Consider the following 15,059-nt stretch of genomic DNA (forward strand, 5'->3'; position numbering starts at 1 on the left):
GTGGAAATCCACCACCAGAAAAAACAAAAGATTTTTTTCCATTTTTCCAAAAAAAAAAAAAAATTTCCTCAGGAGAATCTTTTTCCAAAGTGTGAGACCGAGTGAAAAAAGGTTTTGGCAGAAGAAAGAAAAAACACAACAGCACATTTTTTTCCTCCTGATTTTTTTTTCCATCTGTTTTTCATGTGTGAAACTGATGACATTTCTTTTGGGGTTTTTTCCCCGGAAGAATAAAAAACACTTTTCCCCACTCTTTTTTTCACATATGAAAAATATGTGAAAAAAAGAGTTGGAAAAAATTCCATGTGTGAAACTGGATGAAAATTTGCTGGAGTTGATTTCTTTTTTCCAGGAGTTAATATGTTTTCATGTGTGAAACAAAGTGATTTTTTTGTTTTTTTATGTGTGAAAATGAGCTTTGGTAGTAATTACGAAAGGCCCCCCAACACTCACAAAATGACACCCCCCCCTAAAAAATTCACATGAATCAGAACCAGAATTCCTTTATTAGTCCTGCAAACTGGGCAATTTGTGTGTCACAGCAGCCAAAGGACAGTAAAATTACAATAAACAATAATAATATTAATAATAATAACATTGGGGAAAAAAAAACATTTTTATTTCCTCATGAAAAAGTGTTTTTTTTTCACACTCACAGATTGAAAAAAATCTTTTTCAGGAAGAAAAAAAAAGTTTTTTATGTGTTTCTGAGTTTTGGCAAGAGATTTTCTTTCTTTGAAAAACCCTGTGACTCTTCCAACCAATTTTTTTTCTTCTGCCAAAACCTTATTTTCACTCGGTCTCACACATTGGGCAGAAAAAAATTCTTCTGAGCAAAAAAAAACAAAACAAAAAGAAATTGCATCAAAAAACAACAAAACCTTTTTTTCCTCATGATACATTTTGTTCGCCAACGTTTGTTACTAAGTGAAAAAAGGAGTGAAAAAAATGGGTGTTGGGGTAAAAAAAAAAAGCCAAAACTCAGTTTCACACAAAAAAAAACAAAAAACAAAATTCTCCTGAAAAATGAAAAATCACTCATGGAACTTTTTTCTCCTCCTGAAGTTTTTTTCCCCTCCTGAAGTTTTTTTCTCCTCCTGAAGTTTTTTTCTCCTCCTGAAGTTTTTTTCTCCGCTCTGTTTCACACATGAAATAAGAAAAAAAAAATCTAAAAAAAACTCCCCCCAAATGTTTTTACTCCTGCCAAAACCTTATTTTCACTCGGTCTCACACATTGGTGGGAGAAAAAATATTCTGAGCAAAAAATAAAAATTCAAATGAATCAGAACCAGAATTCCTTTATTAGTCCTGCAAACAGGGAAATTTGTGCGTCACAGCAGCCAAAGGACAGTAAAATTACAATAAACAATAATAATAGTAAAAAATAAACAATATAATAAAAGATAAGAAATAGAAGAAAAAAAATTTCCTCAGGAGATTTCTTTTCCAATGTGCAAGAAATCAGTTTCACACATGAAAAAAAACAACATATTTTTTTCCTCCTGAATTTTTTTTTCTATCTGTGAACATTTGAAAAAAAACTTTTTCAGGAGGAAAAAAAAAAAAAGTTGTTATTTCATGTGTGAAAAATATCAAAAAGTTTTTACGCCTGCTGAAACCTTTTTGTCACTCGGTCTCACACACTGGGAAAAAAAACTATTTTTATTTCCTCGATGGAAAAAATCTTTTTCAGGAAGAAAAAACAGTTGTCTTTTCATGTGTGAATCTGAGTTTTGGCAGAAGATTTTCTTTCTTTGAAAAACCCTGTGACTCTTCCCACCAAATGTTTTACTCCGACTAAAACCCTTCTTTCACTCGGTCACACACTAAAAATATTCTTCTGAGGAAAACACAATTCGTTGTTACACACATGAAATTTTCAAATGTTTATTCATGCATGGAAATGAGTTTTGGCAGTAATTAAAAATGTGTGGTCTCACATTGGGGGGAAAAAATTCTCCTGAGCAAAACAAAAACATTCGCCATTTTTCACACAAGCTGATCCGTTTTGTAAGTCTGATCTAAATAGTTTTCTTTCCTGTGTAAATGACTTGAGAACTGGTGGGAAAAAAGTTTTGCATAATCGTCCTAATTTCCTTAATTTTTTCATGTGTGAAACTGATGAAATTTATTGTTGTTTTTTTCCCAGAAGAATAAAAAAAATGTTTTATTGTGTCAAAAAGAGTGGGGGAAAAATCAGAAGGGAAAAAAAATCCATGTGTGAAACTGGGTGAACATTTTTTGGAGTGGATTTCCAGGAGTTAATATTTTTTATGTGTGAAACAAAGTGATAAAAAAAAAAAAACATTTCAGGAGAATTTTTTTTTTTTTTTCATGCAAACAAGTTTTGGCAGTAATTAAAAAAAATAACACTTAAAAATGACTCTTCCCCCTCAAATTCTTTACTTCTGCCAGAACCTTGTTTCACTCAGTCTCACACATTGGGGGAAAAAAAAATTCTTCTGAGCAAAAAAAATTAATTCACATGAAAAATATTTTTCCATCTGTTTTTCTTTGAAAAAAAAAAAACATTTAAAAAATGACCCTTCCCTCCAAAGTATTTTCTCCTGCCAAAACTTCTTTTTCACTCATCTGGAAAAAATAATTCTGATGAGGAAAAACCAAAAAACTTGCTTTGTTTCACACAAGCTGATCCATTTATGAGTCTGATCTAAACAGTTTGCTGTTTATGACTTAAACTGGTGGGAAAAAAGTTTTGACATAATCGTTCTTATTTCCTTAATTTTTTCATGTGTGAAACTGATGAAACTCATTTTTGTTTTTTTCCCCAGAAGAATAAAAAAAAATGTAGAGAAAAAATTCCACGTGTGAAACCAGGTAAAACATTTTTTGAGTGGATGTTTTCCTGCGTGAAACAAAGTGGCAGGAGAATTTCTTTTTAACGCTTAAATGACCAAATATTTTTCTCTTGCCGAAAGCTTTTTTTACACATTGGGGGAAAGAAATTCTCCTGAGGAAATTTTTTTTTTTGTCTGTTTCACACATGAACAATTATTTCTTCACCTGGAAAAAAACCCACTTAAATTTTTCACCCGGTTTCAAAATACACACAGAAATCCTCTGTCCATGACGTAGAAGTGTTTAGCATCACGTTTTCAGACTTTACCTGTAAGACAGCTGCTGTGTAAACATGAATATTTCTCAGCTGGAGAACAGTTTTATTATGAAACGAGCGTACGGGCAGGTCTGTTGAGCGTCCTGGTTCTGTGTTCCCACAGAGCCGCCCGGGCGCAGAGCTCGGGTCTGTTCGAGCAGGAGATCGTTCCCGTCAACACGAAGATTGTAGACAGCGACGGAAAGGAGCGCCAGGTGACGGTCGCCAAGGATGACGGGATCAGAGCGGGAACGACTCTGGCTGGACTCGCTAAACTGCGGCCGGCCTTCAAACCTGACGGCAGCACCACAGCAGGTGAGTCCTCAGCTGTGACCGGCAGGTGAACTGATCGATCTCAGCAGTGACTGATCAGTCATTCTGTCTCAGGTAACTCCAGCCAGGTGAGTGACGGAGCGGCGGCCGTGCTGATTGGTCGCAGGTCTGCTGTGGAGGCTCTGGGGCTGCCGGTCCTGGGGGTCCTGAGGGCCAGTGCAGTGGTGGGGGTCCCTCCTGATGTCATGGGTATTGGACCAGCGGTCGCCATCCCTGCAGCTCTGGAACAGGCCGGTGAGACGCATTCATGCTTTTAAAGGAGCAGTCTGTAGTTTTGGTAAAAAAAATGTTAATGAGCAGAGAAAGATCTTCATCAGCACCTTTCTAGCTTCACAGTGTTCTGGGACCTGGACACAGTTTGTCTCATCACCTCATTAATATTGGAAATATTAAATTCTGAGGTTTTATTTCTTCTACAAAACTACACAGAGCTCCTTTACTTGTTATATGACCACAGGTCAGCCTCGGCTGTACGCAGGTACATGTTAGCATGTTAGCATGCTAACTATATGTAGAGTGCCTGCAGTCTTTAAGTTCATGTTGTTGTATTAATAGTTGGATATAAACCTGTTTCCTCTCTCAGGACTGACTGTGGCCGATATCGACGTGTTTGAAATCAACGAGGCCTTTGCCAGTCAGGTGAGTTCAGACATGAAGTATTATTATCATTATCATTATTATCATTATTATTATTATCATCGTCAGCTGTGGCCACTGGTTGGTTGAGATTTTTTAGTGTCCAAAACCTTAGTATGAATCCAATAGTACGTGAGTTGCATAGTATTTATTAGGGAGAGACTGATCAGCGGCCCTGGCTGATTATCTGTGCTGATATTCAGCATTTTCTGATGATCAGAATCGTGATTTTTCTGTCAGATTGCGATAAAATAAACTAATTTAAAATCTAAACTTTGGCTCTGAGGCGATGTCTCATCCACAACACGATCTGATTGGCAACACGTCACAATTAACAGCCTATAAACACTGAATGATCTGAATCTGCAAAGTAACTAGTAACTAAATGTAGTGGAGAGGAAGTATCAAGTAGCAGAACATGGAAATACTCGAGTGAAGTACCTGAAGATTGTACTTAAGTTTATTTCATCACTGGTTGTTCCAAATTTTGTCACAAAGCTTTTCAGTTTTCAGTCTCTTTGATTTCCAATAATCAGTATCGGCCCTGAAACAGCCACATCAGTCGACGTCTGGTATTTACTGCAGTATTTAAGCACAAGTAGTTTCTCCAGCTGCTCCCACGTCTTTGAACAGCTTCCTCTTTTAAACAAATGTCAGTGCTACTTATTTATCTGTGATACTTTATTAAGTAGAGAAAGTAGAGCACCAAAAAAAGGTACCGCACCGGTTCAAATGTCAACGTTACCCTGGAGACAAATACTGCATTTTACTCCACTACATTCGTCTGACAGCCTTAGTTACTTTTCAGATTACATTTTCTCCTCCTGAAGGATGAAGTGTTCCTTTGTGTGTTGAGAAAATTCTCCTCGTTCTGAAGCTAAATAACGTCTTTAAAAACCTTCTTGATTACCTGGAAACTCCCTCGTCACAAAACTGAAAACAGGCCGACTGTCTGACATGTGAAAGGTTTGGTTCAAATAGAAGTACATTGTTTGTGTGACCCTCTGCTGCTGCTCAGGCGGTGTACTGTGTGGAGAAGTTGGGGATCCCGTTGGAGAAGGTGAATCCTAACGGAGGAGCCATCGCTCTGGGTCATCCTCTGGGCTGCACCGGCGCTCGACAGGTGGTGACGCTGCTCAACGAGCTCAGACGCAGAGGGAAGAGGTTTGTCTCGGCTGCTACACAAACATTTATCGTTTGTTACCGACACGTACGACATGACTTACCATTCCTCTCCTGTGTTTCCTAACTGCAGGGCGTACGGCGTCGTGTCCATGTGCATTGGGACCGGGATGGGAGCCGCTGCTGTCTTTGAATACCCCGGACCGTAGGGCACATCAGGACCCCATTATGGCGATTAAAGCCCCTTTCAGACGTGACGGGTAATCTGCCTTCTTACAACCATGTTACACTTTAGTTGCCTCTCAGCTGCAATTTGTGATTTTGGCAGTAATCACACATAAAAGATCGTGATGTTTATCCAGCAGCCTGAACGGGGCTCTAGAGAGATTTAATCAACCTTTACATTAATCTCCCGCTCAACTAATGCTGCTGTACTTTAGAAGATACTGATCAGGTGATTAAGTGCCTTTGATTCGTCCTACTTTAATCGTACCGAGCCTCGCTGTCGGTATCGCTGACCGTCTGACCCGTGACAGTCTTTAGAGCTTTGTTAGCGTGGCTGCTCTTCAATGAAAACACGAGACATGGACATAATCTGTGCAGGGGCGAGTGTTGACCTGTTAGACGGAGAGCTGCAGCTGTTGTTGTGCTTTCTGAAAGAGGTCATCAAGGTAAAAAACAACTTAACAGTCGTGCTGTTGTGTCATGTGTAAAGATCCTGAGTCTGATTTCCTGTGAGTGTTTGTGAATGATTTGTTCTGTCAAAGTCATTGTGCCTGCACATTAACTTGATCTGCAGATCATGGCCTTAAGGAACACAGTGCCAACATTGAACATTTGAACATTTTTGGCACCTTACGTTGCCGTCAGACAGCCTTTTCCTGTGGAACTACATTCTGTCAACAACGTCTGTGTTCCTGCGCTCAGCAGCAGCAGCAGCAGCAGCAGCTGTGCCTGCAGCGCCCTGTGTTACGCCACAGATCAGCTGTGTGGGTCGGACTTTCAGCGTCTGTCTGACGGCAACGCAACGCACCAAAAATGTTCAGAATATAGCGAACACAACAACAAAAAGAAAAGTATAGTGGGATGTCTGGATGTTTTTAGGCCTCGATCTTGGTCCTTTAATTTTGGATATCTGCTGTTAAATATCTTCACCTCCCTTCTTTTTACAAGCAAATTGATCTGAAACTAAATGTCAGAAATATGAAGAACACAGAAGAAAACTGGTGAAAAGCCACAAACTGTCATAACCGCTCGTATGTAACACACAAGAAGAAATCTGTTCCTGCATGAGGTCCAATGAACGTACGATGACTGTAGCACTTGTAAATTGAGCTGTGAATGAATGTCTTTACTAATTTTCTATGTGTAGAAATAAAAACATTTCAACATGATCTGAGGCAGCAGATTCACTTTTTAGTAAAAATGTGCTTCACTCCTCGTCCGTGTGGATTTTTCCTGTACAAACGCATAAAAACAGAAACCCAGCAGTCCAGATCCTGCGTCTCCAGGACAAACCCAGCAGATAGTGTCTCAGTCCACACCGACAGCGATCTGAGAAGAGTCTCAGTCCGTCACTTTCTGTCTTCACTCCTACTTGAGCTTCTGTTTCTTCCGAGCCTGAAACTGCTCCGTTTTGCTTTTTATCGACTTGACGAGCATCGACAGATTCGCGTCCATCGATTTCTTCGCCGCGGCCTCGACCGTCGGAGCGTCTGAGTCATTTTCACGTTTGGTTCCTGCCACTTCCTGTTTACCAGCAGCTGAGACCTTCTGAGCATCCTCCACCCGCCGCTGCTCCTCCTCCTGTCGTCTGCGCTGCTTCTCCGTCAGGATGCTCTGCGTGGCTTTAGTTTTCTTGTAGCTGGGGTGGGACGGGTCCAGGTTGAACAGGTGGGAGGTGAACATGGCCTGGAAACGAGGGTCTTTGACGTCGACCTGGACACACAGACAGCAGAGGGTTTGACACATTAAATCATATACTAGTGTCAGTTAACAGAAAAAGGTCAGCTCTACTTTCTGCCACATTTATGTCACTGTGTCTCTCTATGTATCCATCTACAGAAGCCCTGAGAGGCCAAACTTTCAGATTAAAAGTGTAAAAAGTGAAAATGCAAACTCTGAAGCAGACCTGGAAGTCGTCGCCCTCCAGCGGCTCCCCGCTCTTCTTCAGCAGCTTCTTCCTCTTCTGTTTGCTCAGGTTCTGCTGCTCCACGATCTTGTCGTAGTTGAAGTGTTTCTGTTTGGCTTCGTCGCCGTCGTCCTCCATCAGCAGAGCCATCTCCGCCTGCACGCACACACACACACACACACACGTTCAGCATGAAGCTGCTCTCTGATCCACACGTTCGGTCGTTATCATGTTGGGATTCAGCTCTGACCTTTTGTTTCTTCAGCTCCTCTTCCTCCTCAGCTGTCCGCTCCTCCTCCTGCTGCTGCTGCTTCTTCTTCTTCCCCTTCTGTTTCTTCTTCATGTCTGCTGACACATCAGACAACATCGATATTGAACTGGCAACACACGTTTTTTGCTTTAACCTGTGATTTTGAAGTCAAGTTTGTTTCTGCTTTAAGTAACAATAGAAATATAAAAGATTTACATGTTGAGATTAATATGATAAAAACATCTACAATACTGTCTGTTTTTATACAGGTTGTGTCAAGTCTACAATATTTAACAGAAAGAATCCAATCGTATTTAATAAATACTTTTACAAATCCCTTCATCAATAACATCATTTAGGTAAAGTTAAATATAAATGCAATTACGCTGATATTATCGGCGGATATATACATGTGTGTCGGGGTGTAATGTTGTCGATATCAGCTGATATGAAAAGTTTCTGGTTTAAAGAACGCGGTGCAGAAAAAGATGCTCTGGGTAATTTTTCAGTAAAGTTTTCAGTTTTCAGAGTTTATTGTTTAAAATGTCCGGCCTCAGTTTGTTTGATAAACACATCTGAGAGTGATGTTTGTTTATGTCTGAGAATATTGGCCGATATATCGATATTTAAATGTCTTACTCCTCAATATCAGTAATGAAGTCTGCCTCAAAAATCCAGTGTCAGTCTTTATTGACCAGCTGTTCATATTAACTCTGATTTTATTTTTCCATCATGATTATTTAATTCTTGCTAATTTCAAAGTCGGGGACAACAAACAAATACGATGACGGGATCTTTTCATTTTGGTTTACATGAGTGATTGTGTGTCTCGACTGTTCTTCTGTGTTTAATCTACATTTTTGATCTGTGACGGTGTCTCATTCATCTTTTCTCCAGTTCTGCCTCAACGTTATAATAAAAAAACAAACAACCCGACTGTGATGGACTGATTGATGAATTGACAGTATTGATCACCTGTAGCAGCGAGCTCGTCAGCGAAGAAGGGGTCGTTGAGATCGACGTCTGAGGGAAGTTCTTCTTCACTGAGCTCTTCCTCTTCTTCTCCCTGACACAAGACAACAAATACAACTGATTAATAAAACCTCAGAGGGAACAGCTCGAGGAAACGTCATGAGCTCAATAAATGTGTTTGATGAGTTGTGTGTGACTGATGAATATGTCGGTTTGTGCCGAATGATGCAGGACTCAGAGGAAATAAGAAGAACGTGGGAACATCTCACTGTGTTACCTGTGCACACCTCCTGCTTGTGTCGCTCTACTCACCTGATTTCTTTGAGACTTCTTCTGCTTCTTTCGGTCTTTCTTCTTCTCCAAGAACTCCTCCCAGGGCGTCAGCTGGTCCTTCCCCTCCAACTTCTTCTTCACCAGCTGCTCCGTCGTCTCCTTCAGCCCTGCACACACATCAAATATACATTTATTAAACTGAGGTCTTGTTTAAAGATATTTTTCAATATTAATGTTTTTCTTTACATTTTGGCCTCTCGTCCACACACAAATGGAGTTTGAGGTCACCAAAACTTTTTATTTTTTTATTTTTTGTATGTATCTGTATTTACATGTGAAACAGAGTATTTGGGAAGCACCTGAAAAGACAACAACAACAATGGTGGACAGTAGTTGGTGAGCGCTGCAAGGCTCTGAATGTGCCTGATGGGTGTTAAACGAGTAAAGGTGAAGAAATAGTTGTCAAATAACTAGAAATATAATAAATACAATAATAAGCTGCTTTTGTAAAATAAACTCATGACACAAGCTGAGTGCGTTCCCCTCTGGAATGATTGACATAGACTTTGGCGCCACCTGCTGGCCTGGCAGGCTTCTTCATGTGGACGGCCTTTTTTAAACTGGGGAAAAATATCTGTTTAAAGACATGTAGAATACGGCCTGATTGGATTTGATTTTTGATTTTAACTTCTCTCTTTCAGTTATGATAATCTCAGGCTGTCACATCTGGATCTGTAAAAATCAACAGATCATTGGTTTTACACCCAGACGACTGTCATTTACATTTCCAAAGTCTTCTCTAAAAAGATCGAGGTATTTTACAGCAACAGCTCGACTTTATCCTGGAGGCTTTTTACAAGTTAATGTTCGACTCAAGTTCAAATAATATTCAGCAAAAACAAAATCCCAGAGTTCAATAAAAACAGCAGCCGTCAGTGATTCAACAAGAGACAACAAAAGAAATTTGGTTTGTTAAAAAGTTCAGTTTCTCAAATCTGTCCAGAGTGAAGCCTCTTCACAAACAAATTCACACACTGACACCTGGAAGTGGAAAGGTCTTGTCGTACCTGGCACCCAGGAGATCTCCATCTCCATGGCTTTGTCTTCCTGCAGCTTCTTCTCTTTGTCCTGGATGCCTTTCAGCAGCTCTCTGTACTTGGAGATCTGCTCCTCACTTTTCTTCTTCTTTTGCTTCTTCTTGTCTTCCTCCCTCTGAGGTTTCTTCTCCACCTCCACGATGGGCTCTTCTGTCTGTTCAGCTACAACACGAACAAGACGTCACGACTCCTGAGTGCTGCTTCATCTCATCACAGAATAAAAACAGTGAGGCTGCTGTAGCAGTTCTGTCTCACCTCCTGCTGCGGTGCCGCCGTCCTCATCCTCCTCCTCTCCAAACACAAACCCTCCTTCTTCACCCTCCTCCTCTTCTTCGCTGGAGGAGGCCAGGTAGGCGTTGAAGTCCATGTGCAGCAGCTCGTCCTTGTTGAAATTCCTGTTCATGGCGGTCACACGCTCGTGGTCCGTCTCATCCCACGTCAGCTGCACCTGGTTGGTTAAAGACAGACTCACACATCAGTCCTGCTGCTGGTTCTTCTTAAAAACAACATAAAACATGTTGAGTTGTGTCCTGGCATCACATTTAATCACAACTTTACACCTGAGTCCGTCACGGCTGTTTAATTATCTCTTTTACAATAGACAAACAGTCATTTACTATTTAATTCCAGCTGCTGTCACTGAAGCTCAACACTTCCTGCAGATGTTCCTCTTGCTAAACTTAACTTAAAGTCAGCGGTGGAAGAAGTAAATTTACTTTTGACTAGGCAGAAGAAGAAATACACAAGAAAAACCTTCAAAATTCAACTGCAGTAAAACTAAAAAGTATTTGCATTAAATACTTATTTCAGAATCATTTATAATACAGAATTCAAATTACTGATGCAACAATATTTAAATCACTCTAAAATTGCAGCTGATCAATAGTTTTATCTTAACAAGAGATCATCATGTGTCTGTTGAATATACACAGATATTTGTATTAATCTGAATCTGCAACGTCACTGAAGAAATCAAATAAAAACAGAGTATTTCCCTGGAGTAGTGGTAGAAAGTTTGAAGAAAATGGAAATACTTGAGTACAAGTACCTCAAAATTGTAATTAAGTGTAGCGTTAAAGTACTTAAGTACTTAAAGTACACTAAAACATGAATATCAGACATAATTGTGTCGCCTCTATCAAACTATTTTCAAACTAAAGTGCCACCAAGACCCAACAGCCTGTTTTAATTCAATCAAGCTTCATCCAATATCAAATAAAACACATTTAAATCAGCTACATCTGAACTCGTATCCGTATGTTTGTACTCACTCACAGATACCAGCAAACTAAATACACCGGATTTTTTCCCATCAGGATCCAGACATTATCCCTGAGAAATTAATGAAAATGTTGAAAAACTCTGTCTCATGATGTTAAAGTAAGAGAGAAAAAATTCCTGGATCTTTATCTGGATCAGCACCAGAAGTTAATGGGGTCTATTCTGAGCTGAGACCCATCCTCCATCTGAGTCTGGTCAGTAGTTTCTGTGTAATCCTGCTGACAAACCAACAAAACTAAAAAACAACATGAACTCCTTAGTGGAGGTGATAAAGTCCTTCTCCTGTCGGTATCTGTACCTTTGATGTTGTTGTGGCAGACGAGGTGAACAGTTTGGGTGTGTAGACCGAGAGGTTTACATCCGTCGCCACGTCTTTGGGCTCCTCGTCAAACGTCTCATCATCAGGAATAAACCTGTTAAACAAAGATATGAAATGAAAATAAAGAATCAACGGTAGTTTAAATGAGATCAGTTTCATTTTAAAAGTTAGATTTGTATTCTTCGGTGCTCTCATGTTTGAAGTCGTACCGCAGGTCCAGGACGGAGCAGCTGCTCTCGTACTCGTAGCCGTCACACTCCTCGTAGATTTTGGCGGCGGTGTCGACTGAGTCACACTCCACCACGGCGTAAAAATACTTCAGCCGCTTGAACTGGTAGTCACGCATCTTCTCTCTGTAAACCCTGAGAGGAGACAACACACAACACATACACACAATCTGTGAGAATGAAGCCATTAAAACACATTTCAGGTGTTTATACATGGTTAGGTTAAACAATTCTGTGTGTGAGTGTGTATATGCGTGAATGAGTGTGACTGTGTGTGAGTGTGTGTGTGAGTGTGTGAGTGAGTTACTTCTCCTCCTCGGTGTCGTCCTCGGAGTCGTCGGGCAGAGCTCTCAGCTCCAGCGGTCCCTGCGTCTGCTCCGCCTTCACCCTCTCCCTCCCAAACTCTGATGGGTAGATCTGGACAATACCCAGAATGCACTGCTGTTAATCTCACTTACACACAACAGTCACCAGCTGGTGTAATGTGATGTGATGTGATGTAATAGAGTACAACATTTGAGCTACTTGTACTTTTCTTTTCATGACACTTTCTACTTTGACTGCACCTCATTTATCTGACAGCTTTACATTGTTACTGACAGCTTTACAAGTTACTTTAAAATTAAGATTTTTGTTATAAATTAAACTACCAAACAGTTTATACAAGTACAACTGAAATGATTAGTAAATTAATCAATTAATCTTGATAATTGTAACTTTAATTAAAACTTTGGATGGTTCCAGCTTCACAGATGGTTTCAGCTTTGCTGCTTTTCCTTTTCGACCGGTTTGAATCATTTAAATGTAATAATTCAGAGGTTTACTTTAACTGACAGCACAGCTCCTCCATTAGGTGTGAAAGAGTTCAGCAGAGCCAGCAGGTCTTTGGCTTTCATCCGGTCCCAGTCCATGTTGCAGACGGCCAGTCGGGCAGTAACCTGACAAACATTCAGAACCACAAACTCAGTGAGAGTGTTAAGATGTTTCCTGCTCAGGGGAACAGAGAACCGGACGTCGCCTCACCTCGTCACTGCGTGGAGCGTCTTTGCACAGCTCTCCCCAGTCGTGTTCGATCTCCTCTTCCTCTTTCCTCAAGATGGCATCCACATCTTCATCATCGTCTTCATCTGAGCTGCTCTCTACGTTTCCCTTCCCTCTGGCCAGATCCGGCCCGCTGTCACTGTCCTCCTCAGAATCCAGACCAGACTCCTCTTCATCTGATCCGCTTGCCTCGTCACTCTCTTCTTCTTCTTCTTCTTCTCCCTCTTCCTCATCATCATCCTCCTCTTCATCCTCCTCACTGCCGTCTGTGACACTGTCTCCCAGATCAACACCATCCTCCTCTGCAGAATGCTGCTCCTCATCATCGTCCTCATCTGAAGAAAATCATAAAAAGGTTTAGTCGCATGTTTCTGCAGTGACAGAAATCACAGGTAGTTCTGTGAAACAAAAACCTGATTCACTACATTCAAGTCCAAAATGAAAGAGAGCAACACATCAGTTCGACTTCCAGAGACTCTGCAAAAGCACAGATTCAACTGGTTGAGTCGGCGATTAGAAAGCAACAGACAGGATTTGGTGAAACGCAGACAGAAACATGAGAATCAGAAACATGTACTCACCCTCTTCAAACACTCTGACCCCTCGTTCAGGCTGCTCCGCTTTAGCGTCTCTGCTCTGCACTGATGTTTCTTTCTTCACCTCTCCGTCAGCCTTCACCAGCTTCTCCTTCACTTTCTTCTTCTTCTTGCCCTCTGCCACCTTCTTGCTCTTCACGTCATCCTCATCCTCTTCGTCCTCGGAGTCAGAGATGTTGTAGAAGCGCTTCAGGTCCTCTGTGGAGGTGTGGTTGATGGGACGGCCTCGCTTGTCCACCGTGTACTTCACCTTGAAGCGCTTGTCGTGAAACATGGACTGGAAACGCTTGTCGATCTTGACTTTGTGTTCTCTCTCGGGCATTTCCCAGAATCTGGGGTCCTTCTGCACCCGGAGGAAGCGCTCATCGCCGTCCTTGTTCTTCTTGGACGACATGGTGGCAAACTTTACGTGTCACCTGACATAAAAACAGGAAACATTATTGAGTAACGTGGACAGCGAGCACAAAGCTTCTTTCTCATATCATGAATGTGCAACTTTCTTTAAAGGTTGAAAGACGCTGTTTACACGGTAACACCTTATTTTTTCTCATACTATCAAATGCTGCAGCACCTCTATTCACCCTGTTTTAGTGGCTTTAGTTGGGGTGCGGCTGCGCTGTGACTGTATAGTTGTGACATCACAAACTTAAGATCTAACGGCTTGTTTAAAGGCAAAATGTCGTACACATAACACACTTTCATAGCATTTATATGGCACCTAAACCTGCTCTATAATCACAGAAGACATGGAGATGTCACTTCCTACAATATGAGACCTTTAAATGATCTGATCCTGACTTTCCTCAGCCTCTAGTGAACTTCTGGACTTTCTGGAAAACTTTACTTTTACTGATGTTTGGTTAAATCTGCACTGATCAGTGTTTATTTATTAACAATGGATCAAATGACTGTTATTTATAATGTGATAGGTTGAGCAGTCGTACTTACTGTCTCACTTCTACACTTCTTATAACCATAGACTCTTATATTTACACTTTAAAACCCGAACAATCACTTGACAAAACAATAAATAGGTGAACACTGGATGCTACTGCAACAATTAGCTTCTCGGCTAATGACAACAACTAGCTTAGCGCTGTAAACAAAATGTCCGGACAGTAACGGCGGGAAAACCCCCGGAACCACACGCGTCAACACGAACCTGAGCAGTGAGAAGATCTCAGAACCGGCAGAAAGGACCGTTTAACGGTGACAATAATCACGAACCTTTACCGGAACCGCTCTGATGTGCTGCCACACGTGTTTTCCCAGCATGCAACTCTTCCGTGACCTCGCTCTCCTCCCGCCCCTTTCTAGTTAAGGCAAGCGAAGTGGGACAAACGAAGCAAAACGCGCATCGAGGCCACTGGAAATTTAAAAAAACACTTTCTAGATCAAATAACGTCCAAAATATGACTCTTCCTCTGGCTGTTGTTTATCACACACTATTATTGCACATGTTACATTTATTTCACATTGTTAACAGTACTTTTTCGATGCATTTTAGACCTTACTTCTCTTTTTTAATCAAGCTTTTCAGTCATTTGATTCATAAATGATCAATTATAGTTCACAGCAGCACATCTGCTCTTTGCTGCTGTACAGTCCTGACAGTTTAATTATAAAGCTCAAGTCTAAACTATTCACCCATGTTTCTCAGTCAGAC

General features: G+C 40.9%; 2 protein-coding genes across 2 annotated transcripts in view; one reads left to right on the forward strand and one right to left on the reverse strand.

Annotated features, from left to right (window-relative positions):
- acaa1 (acetyl-CoA acyltransferase 1) overlaps window positions 1–6,600 on the forward strand; it is a 20,829-nt gene extending 14,229 nt beyond the window's left edge. Inside the window, exons 8-12 of the mRNA XM_073491790.1 lie at window positions 3,240–3,430; window positions 3,503–3,682; window positions 4,032–4,087; window positions 5,103–5,248; window positions 5,340–6,600. Coding sequence (XP_073347891.1) covers window positions 3,240–3,430; window positions 3,503–3,682; window positions 4,032–4,087; window positions 5,103–5,248; window positions 5,340–5,415 — 649 coding nt within the window. The 3' untranslated portion in view covers window positions 5,416–6,600. The remainder of the gene's footprint in view (window positions 1–3,239; window positions 3,431–3,502; window positions 3,683–4,031; window positions 4,088–5,102; window positions 5,249–5,339) is intronic.
- esf1 (ESF1, nucleolar pre-rRNA processing protein, homolog (S. cerevisiae)) lies at window positions 6,601–14,662 on the reverse strand. Its single transcript, XM_073491177.1, has 14 exons — window positions 14,556–14,662; window positions 13,379–13,809; window positions 12,780–13,132; window positions 12,581–12,694; window positions 12,064–12,173; window positions 11,739–11,891; window positions 11,509–11,623; window positions 10,185–10,377; window positions 9,900–10,091; window positions 8,872–8,999; window positions 8,563–8,653; window positions 7,588–7,682; window positions 7,338–7,493; window positions 6,601–7,144 (listed from the first exon to the last, which is right to left on the reverse strand). The coding sequence occupies exons 2-14, from the start codon at window positions 13,785–13,787 to the stop codon at window positions 6,800–6,802; spliced, it is 2,454 nt and encodes an 817-aa protein (XP_073347278.1). The 5' UTR covers window positions 13,788–13,809; window positions 14,556–14,662; the 3' UTR covers window positions 6,601–6,799.
- Between the last annotated feature and the right edge of the window lie 397 nt (window positions 14,663–15,059).

The sequence above is a fragment of the Pagrus major genome, chromosome 1 (genome assembly GCF_040436345.1).
Source record: "Pagrus major chromosome 1, Pma_NU_1.0".
Taxonomy (NCBI): domain Eukaryota; kingdom Metazoa; phylum Chordata; class Actinopteri; order Spariformes; family Sparidae; genus Pagrus; species Pagrus major.

What these genes read in the sequence shown, in the direction of transcription:
- esf1 (XM_073491177.1), bottom strand. Translation starts at nt 13,787, where the DNA reads ATGTCGTCCAAGAAGAACAAGGACGGCGATGAGCGCTTCCTCCGGGTG. An exon ending in GGTCAGAGTGTTTGAAGAGG is followed by an intron (nt 13,133 to 13,378) that starts GTGAGTACATGT and finishes GATTTTCTTCAG; the next exon opens with ATGAGGACGATGATGAGGAG. An exon ending in GAGCTGTGCTGTCAGTTAAA is followed by an intron (nt 12,174 to 12,580) that starts GTAAACCTCTGA and finishes GGTATTGTCCAG; the next exon opens with ATCTACCCATCAGAGTTTGG.